The 7,500-nt window shown below is 46.1% G+C and overlaps 1 protein-coding gene across 2 annotated transcripts in view; it reads left to right on the top strand.

Annotated features, from left to right (window-relative positions):
- Positions 1-7,500, top strand: part of LOC119576557 — a 12,179-nt gene that overhangs the window by 4,513 nt on the left and 166 nt on the right. For both annotated transcript variants that reach the window (XM_037924234.1, XM_037924233.1), the window contains exons 3-7: positions 46-215; positions 613-799; positions 1,766-1,990; positions 3,179-3,313; positions 7,277-7,500. The exon at positions 7,277-7,500 is cut by the window's right edge and continues 166 nt beyond it. In XM_037924234.1, the coding sequence (XP_037780162.1) occupies positions 46-215; positions 613-799; positions 1,766-1,990; positions 3,179-3,313; positions 7,277-7,345 (786 nt within the window). In that variant the 3' untranslated portion in view covers positions 7,346-7,500. The remainder of the gene's footprint in view (positions 1-45; positions 216-612; positions 800-1,765; positions 1,991-3,178; positions 3,314-7,276) is intronic.

Genomic DNA, 7,500 nt, shown 5'->3' with positions numbered 1-7,500 from the left:
CCCTCTCCCCCTCCTATCCTTCACCATGCCTGCCACCTCCTGCAGGACGACGTGGCCTCCCCCGAGTGGACGCCCAAGCGCCTGGTGCAGCTGCTGGAGGAGTCCTCGAGCTCCTGCAGGAAGATGACGGACCTCGGCGGCTCCTACAGCTGCAAGGACTGCCAGACCTGCTTTGTCGACGGAAACAAGTACATCTGTTTCGATCCGGACGTAAGGTGGGTCGGTGCCCCTTGGGTGTGTGTCTTCTGTTTGTTTTGTTTTTTGTTTGTTTGTTTGTTTGAAATGACTAGACCTTTTCTGATCTCGATTTTTTCTTATAACGCGATCCCTCTCTTCCTGTGTCCCTCCTTGTCTCCCTCCCTTACTTTATCATCCATGGACGCTTTTCGCTACTTCCCTCCCTCTCTCCTTTTCCCCTCCCCCTCCCTCCTACCCTCCCTCCCTCACTTACTCCTCCTTCCCCCCCTTCTTCCCCCATCCCCCTCCCTCCCTCCCACCTTCCCTCCCACCCTCCCATCTCACCTCCTTCCTTCCCTCCACTCCCTCCCTCGCTCCCTCCCTCCCATCTCACCACCCTCCTTCCCATCTCACCACCCTCCCTCCCTCCCCCAGACCCCACCCCGGCGACTGCCTCATCTACTCCTTCGGTGTGGGGGGCGAGGTCAGCTGGGACACGGCGATGGTTCACCTCAACTGCTCCGTCTACGCATTCGACATGACCTCCAAGACGTGGGACAACGGGATGCTGATCGAGAATCTTCACTTCCTCGCCCTGGGTCTCGGGCCTAATAACGTTGACGTGAGTACGAGGATCGAGGGCAGGGCTGCGTTTGGATGGAGGGAAGGGGTAAGGTGTAAGGATGTCGGTATGAGGTGTAAGGATGTGTGTAGAAGTCGGTATGAGGTGTAAGGATGTGTGTAGAAGTCGGTATGAGGTGTAAGGATGTGTGTAGAAGTCGGTATGGGGTGTAAGGATGTGTGTAAAAGTCGGTATGAGGTGTAAGGATGTGTGTAGAAGTCGGTATGAGGGTGTAAGGATGTGTGTAAGAGGATATAAGTTATATAAGAAGGTATAAGTCAGATGTGTGTATGGGACGGTATATGGTATAAAGATGTGTATAAGAGAGGGTATAAGGTATAAGGTTGACAAAAAATAGGGTTATAAGAATATCTGGTGTATTTGGATTGAGAGAGGATATAAGGATGGGTATAAGGGAGAGAATGAAGCATAAAGATGTGTATAAGAGAGGGCATGGGGTATAGTGATGTGTGATGTGCGTTTGGATCAAGGGAGGGTATTAGGCATAAGGGCGTGTTTAAGAGAGGGTATAAGGATGTATAATGTGCGTTTAGATCGAGAGACGCTATGGAGGAGGAGCTGTATGGTAGTTGCAGCATCATTATCATCATCATAATTATCGTTGTTGTTGTTGTTATTGTTATCATTATATATTCTATTATCGTTTATATCATTCATATCATCATCATTATTATAGTATCAATATCTTTTCCATAAGTATTCTTAATATTCACACATATCATCATTATCCTTGTTATTATCTTCATCACCGTCAGTACCATCATCACTCCCATCTAACATCACCATCATAGACACTATATCATCACCAACACAATCATAGCCACCAGGCATCACCATCATAGCCACCGTTTCGTCACCGTCATATCATCACAAGCACCGACATCATTTTACATCACTTTTTCCCCCACCATTTTATCCCCTGTGACATCACCTCCCTTTGGCCAGGCGGACATCCAGATGCACAACGAAACACACCCTAACCTGAAGGACAAAAAGAAGTCGTTTTTCCGCACTCTGGATGCCGTGAAGGACTTCCTGGGCCACAACGACAGGGTGATTGATGTCCTCAAGTTGGACATCGAGTATGCTGAGTGGGACTTCTTCGAGAGTCTGTTCCGTTCGCCCGAGAAGTCGAGGATTCTGCAGGATGTCAGACAGATTGCGCTGGAGGTAAGAGGGGGGAGGTGAAGGAGGAGGAGAGGAGGCGCAAGAGGGAGGAGGAAAAGGAGGAAGGATTCTGTAGGATCTCAAGCAGAGTGCGCGAGGGTAAGGAAGAAGAGAGCGGGGGAGGAGAAAGAGCAAAAGGAGGAAGGATTCTGTAAGTGAACTGAAGATGAGGGAAGGAAGGAGGAGGGAGGAAATGAGGAAGGATTCTGTAGGATGTCAAGCAGATTGCCTTAGAGGTACGGATGTATGGAGTGGATAGAGAGGGGTGAAAAGGAAAAGGAAAAGGAGGATGAGGAGAGGGAGGAGGATGGAGAGTGAAGGAGGAGTGAGTGAGGGAGAGGGATGGAAAGAATAGGAAGACAAAAGGGAGAAAGGAGAGGAATGAGGTAGGAAGAGAGGGGAGAAGGGGTTAAAAGTGGAGAAGGAAGAGGAGGAAGGTGGAGGAGGTTGAAGGAGACAGAAGAGGAGAGTGGAAAGGAGAGGTGGAGGAGGAAATGGAGAGAGATGGGAGAAGAAGAAAGAAGAAAGAAGGAGAGGGAGAGGGGGTGGCTGAGGGCTGAAGAGGGAGGAGAAGGGGGAGGAGAGAAGAGGAGGAGAAGAATGAAGGGGAGAAGAAGGGAAGGATGTATAGGAAGAAGGGAGTCATGGGAGGAAGATGACGAGGGAAAATGAGGAAGAGAGAGCAGACAGGGAATAGGAAAGAGAATGATAAAAAGTGATGAAAAGTGGGAAGGAAGAAGAAGAGGATTAAGGAGAAGGGAAGAAGAGGAAGAGGATGGCTGGCGTTTTATCGTTATATAATGGCGCTTTATTCCTAATGCACATATGTCGGCGCAAAACGTACTAGCAAGACACAGAGAGGACAGAGGAAAACGAAGAGAAAGGGTGAGATTGAGAGAAGAAAGACAAAAACAGGAAGGAAGAAAAGAAGGAAAGAGGAGACGAGGAGGAAGAGGGAAGGAAAGGCAAGAAAGAGAGAGAGAGAGAGAGAGAGAGAGAGAGAGAGAGAGAGAGAGAGAGAGAGAGAGAGAGAGAGAGAGAGAGAAGATAAATAAGAAAGAAAGACGCAAAAACACCTCAGAAAGTTAAACAAAGGAAAGAGAGAGAGAAAAAAAGAGAAAAGAAAAGAAAAAAAAAAAAACATAAAAACCATCAAACCAACGACCCTTAACAAAAATCTTATAACTCCAGATCCACTTGGACGACCTCAAGCATGAATCTGCAGCGACGAGAGTGCGCGGTGGGCAGCGAGTGGAACAAATCCTGGAGGAACTGCAGTCACACGGGTTCCACCTCGTCCACACGGAGCTCAACACGGCCTTTCAGGTGTGTCCTCGTGGCGCAGACCTTGTCACTGTAATAATGTGTCATTGGTATCATGATCGTTTTTTGTCATTATAAACAGTGTATTACTATCGTCATCATTCTGAAAAGTTGTTAGTGTTATTACCTTAGTAATAATGATTATAAGGATGATAATTAGTAGTAGTAGTAGTAGTAGTTTCATTATTCATTATTATTTTATTATTATTATTATTATTATTATTATTATTATTATTATTATTATTATTATTATTATTATTAATTATTATTATTATTGCTGTTGTTGTTGTTGTTGTTGTTATAATTATTATATCCTTGCGGCAGGATGAGCGGTTACCTCTGCTATCGCGAGGAATTGAGGCGACTGGGAGTTGAGGTGGCTGCCCTCTCAGAGGTGAGAAGACCTGGTAGCGGCACGATCAGTGTGGGTGGTTACACCTACTACTGGTCGGGCCGCAGCGATGGTCACCACCTCCATGGTGTAGCCATAGCCATCTCCAGTCGACTTCAGCCCGTGGTAGTCGAGGTGACACCGGTTGATGAGCGTATCATGGCATTGAGACTGAAGCATGCTTTTGGCTTCTTGTCTCTTATTGCTGTATACGCTCCTACCGATGTATATAAAACCGATGTGAAAGAGGCGTTCTACGCCAAACTCGCATCTGTGGCAGACGATTGCCCCCGGCGAGACATTCACATTGTTCTGGGCGACTTCAATGCGATATCCGGCTGTGACCGAGCTGGCTACGAGATGTCTGTCGGCCCCCATGGCTCGGGAGCTGATCCCAGCAGCGAGAATAGCCTCCTTCTCCGGGACTTTGCTAGGTCCCAGAAAATGAGGATCTCTGGTCCTGGTACCAGCGCTCCAACCCGCATCGCTGGACTTGGTACAGCGATACGAGTAATGTGGCCAAGGAGATCGACCACATTCTTGTCAGCACGCGATGGAGGATCCTTCAGAACTGCAGAGTTTACCGGAGTGCTGAGTTCTGTGGCACCGACCATAGGCTGCTTGTGGCTACCCTGCGGATTCACTTCAAAACTCCCGTCCCTCCAGTGGCACCCAAAGGTTTTTCCCCTTTGGGTACGCTAAGGGAGAGAGTGTGCGTGGGTTCGCCACGGCAGTCTTGCCGATCACAGAAACCAGAAAACCCTGAGGGGACCCAGTTGCTCTGTGGAGCCCTTCTGCGCAAAAACACTCGAAGCAGCTCAGGTCCATTGGTACGCCAAGGACAGGCAGAAACCACTCTGGAGCATTAGAGGCACTGAAGCGTGTCGCAACGCTCGCTAAATGGGAATCAAGTCTTGGCGGTTCCAGGGTGCGTAGGGCTCGGACACTGTGAGAAGGACAAGGAACATCATCAGGATCTTGCTGAGGAGGTCGAGGCCTTTCTTGGTAATGACTCGCCTGCCTACCAAGCCTGAGAAAACTGAACCCTAAGCCTCCCCCAACAGATGACTGCAGTCGATAGCGGATGGACGGATATCTCAGAGCATGTGGGGTTCGTGAACTTGGCTTTGTGATTTTGAACAGTTTACCAGGTGGACCCTCAACAGTTAGCTGGATGCAAGCGATGTGCAGTGCCTGTGCACCACCCATCAGCGAGGAACCTCCTACAACAGAGTAGGCTGCGATTCCAAAGCTGAAAGGGGAAAGCTGCGGCATATGATATCCCTGCAACTGCTAAAGGCGGGGGTTTGAATATGGCTGGGGCCTGCTACAGTCCTGATGCCATTTGGCAGTCGGGTACCATTCCCCTGACCTGCTGGGGGGCGTGGTATCCTTCTGGAAGGGAAAGGGGATCGATGGGACTGTAGCAACTACCGTGGCTTACACTGCTCAGATCCAGGCAAGGTTCTCGCCCACATTCTTTCAAAGGGATCCCAACCCCTACTGGGGCACCAGAGACCGGAGCAGTCTGGATTTACTCCTGGCAAGTCCAAAAAATAGACCGGATACTAGCTCTTCGAGTAATTGGAACCCCGTCGGAGTTTGGTCGGGGGGTTGCTTGCACCCTACATCGACCTCAAGAAGGCGTTTGACTCGGTGCTTTCCGGGAATCGCTATGGGAGATCCTGAGGCTCAGGGGAAATTTCCCGACACAGATTATTGGCCTGATAGCAAGCCCTATACTGGTACTGAAAGTGCGTAAAGTGTGGTGGGGGGTGTCAAAACTTCTTCCTGTTAATTCAGGGGTGAGGCAAGGCTGTGTCCTTGCACCCACACTTTTCAACATTTTGTTGGACTGGATAAGGGGCAGAGCTACTAGCCCAAGTCAGTGCGGAGCAACACTAGGAAATATTAAAGTCTGGACCTTGACTTTTCCCGACGATGTGCCATCCTATCTGAGTCCTTGGAGTCACTTGTGGCGACTCTTGATGCCTATAGCAATGAGGCGAAGCCCCTAGGCCTAGGGTCTCCTGACCAAGAACAAGTTTCAGGACTTTGGGGGCCTGTTAGGGGAAACCGTTCAGTCGATCCATGCTTGCGGCGAGGACGTTGAAGTCACAGAAAGTTTTACATACCTTGGTAGCGTAGTCCATAGCGTGGGTTGTCAGGACCAAGAAGTCAGTAGACGAATTGGTCTGGCAACAGGACCCATGAACTCAAAACCCAACAAGAGCGTTTGGAGATGTCGGTACCTATGCAGAAGGACCAAGCTGTGTGTCTTAAAGGGCCCTTGATACTTCCAGTTTTGCTCTATGGAAGCGAAACCTGGACGCTATCCAGTGCCTTGGAGTCTCGCCTTGATCCCTTTTTGTAACAAGTCCTTGGGCCGGATCATGGGGTACAGTTGGCAGGACCACGTGTCCAACCGGCGGTACACCGTGAAACTGGCATGGGACCTGTTACTTGCATAATCCGGGATCGCCAACTCAGGCTATATGGCCACCTAGCTCGCCATCAGGTTGTCTCTCTGCGAGACAACCCTGGGTGGAGGAGACCTGTGGGACGTCCTAGGAGATCATGGCTTGGGCAGCTCGACGAGACCTGTCGCGAGGAATTAGAGATGGGCCGTGTGCCTGCCTGGAGACTCGCCTCGAGGGATCCTCGTGGCTGGAAGCGAAGGGTGGATGCGGCCATGCCCCCCGTCGGCGTTAGCCCCTTGATGATGATGATTGTTGTTATTATTATCATCATCATCATCATCATCATCATCATCATCATCATCATCATCATCATCATCATCATTATTATTATTAATTATTATTATTATTATTTTATTATTATTTATTATTATTTTATTATTATTATTAAATTAAATTTTTTTACTTTTTATTATTATTATCATTATTATTATTATTATTACTATATATCACATTATTGTTATTATTATTATTATTATTATTATATTTATTAAATTTTTAAAAATTATTTTATTTTATTATTATTATTATTATCATCATTATTATTATTATCATCATCATTATCATCATTATGAATATTTCTATTATTATCTTTATTATTATCATTATTATTATTTCATAATAATAATAACGATAATCTTTATGTTCTTATCTTTATTATTATTATCATCTTCATCATTATTATTATTGTTATTATTATCATTATTATTGTTGCAATTATTGTTATTGTTATTATCATTATCATTGTTATCATTATCATTATTACATTATTATCATTACTGTTATTATATGTGTCTTTAGTTTATGTATTGAGAAACAAAGTAGCCAAAACTATAACTCACAGGTTGGACAGATTTGTAACATAAATAATTCACAAAACATTAAAGTTATTGAAAAGACAGAACTTATTATAATTAATAAATATATATATATTTTTTTACATTCTTTAATCTTTCAGCTATTCCCAAATTAAAAAATCTGTCTTAGCTACTTTTTTTTTTTTGCTCCCTAGTTTTCGCATTTCTTTTTGTTCGATGTTTCCTCCTTTTCTTTCTTTCTTTCTTTCTTTATCTTCTTTTATCATCATTTTCTTTTCAGGTGTTTGCGGACGTTCGAGGTGAAGTCCTTCCTCTGTTCAGGGAATCTCTTTATGTGCGGCGTCCCTGAGAGAGAGAGAGGGAGAGAGAGAGAGAGAGAGAGAGAGAGAGAGAGAGAGAGAGAGAGAGAGAGAGAGAGAGAGAGAGAGAGAGGAGAAGGGATCGATACTAATCAAATGTACCCATCGACTTTTTCTCAAACACACCTGTACATATGGAAGCCGA

The sequence above is a fragment of the Penaeus monodon genome, chromosome 9 (assembly GCF_015228065.2).
Source record: "Penaeus monodon isolate SGIC_2016 chromosome 9, NSTDA_Pmon_1, whole genome shotgun sequence".
Lineage (NCBI taxonomy): Eukaryota > Metazoa > Arthropoda > Malacostraca > Decapoda > Penaeidae > Penaeus > Penaeus monodon.
This window is presented reverse-complemented; position numbering and strand designations above follow the sequence as displayed.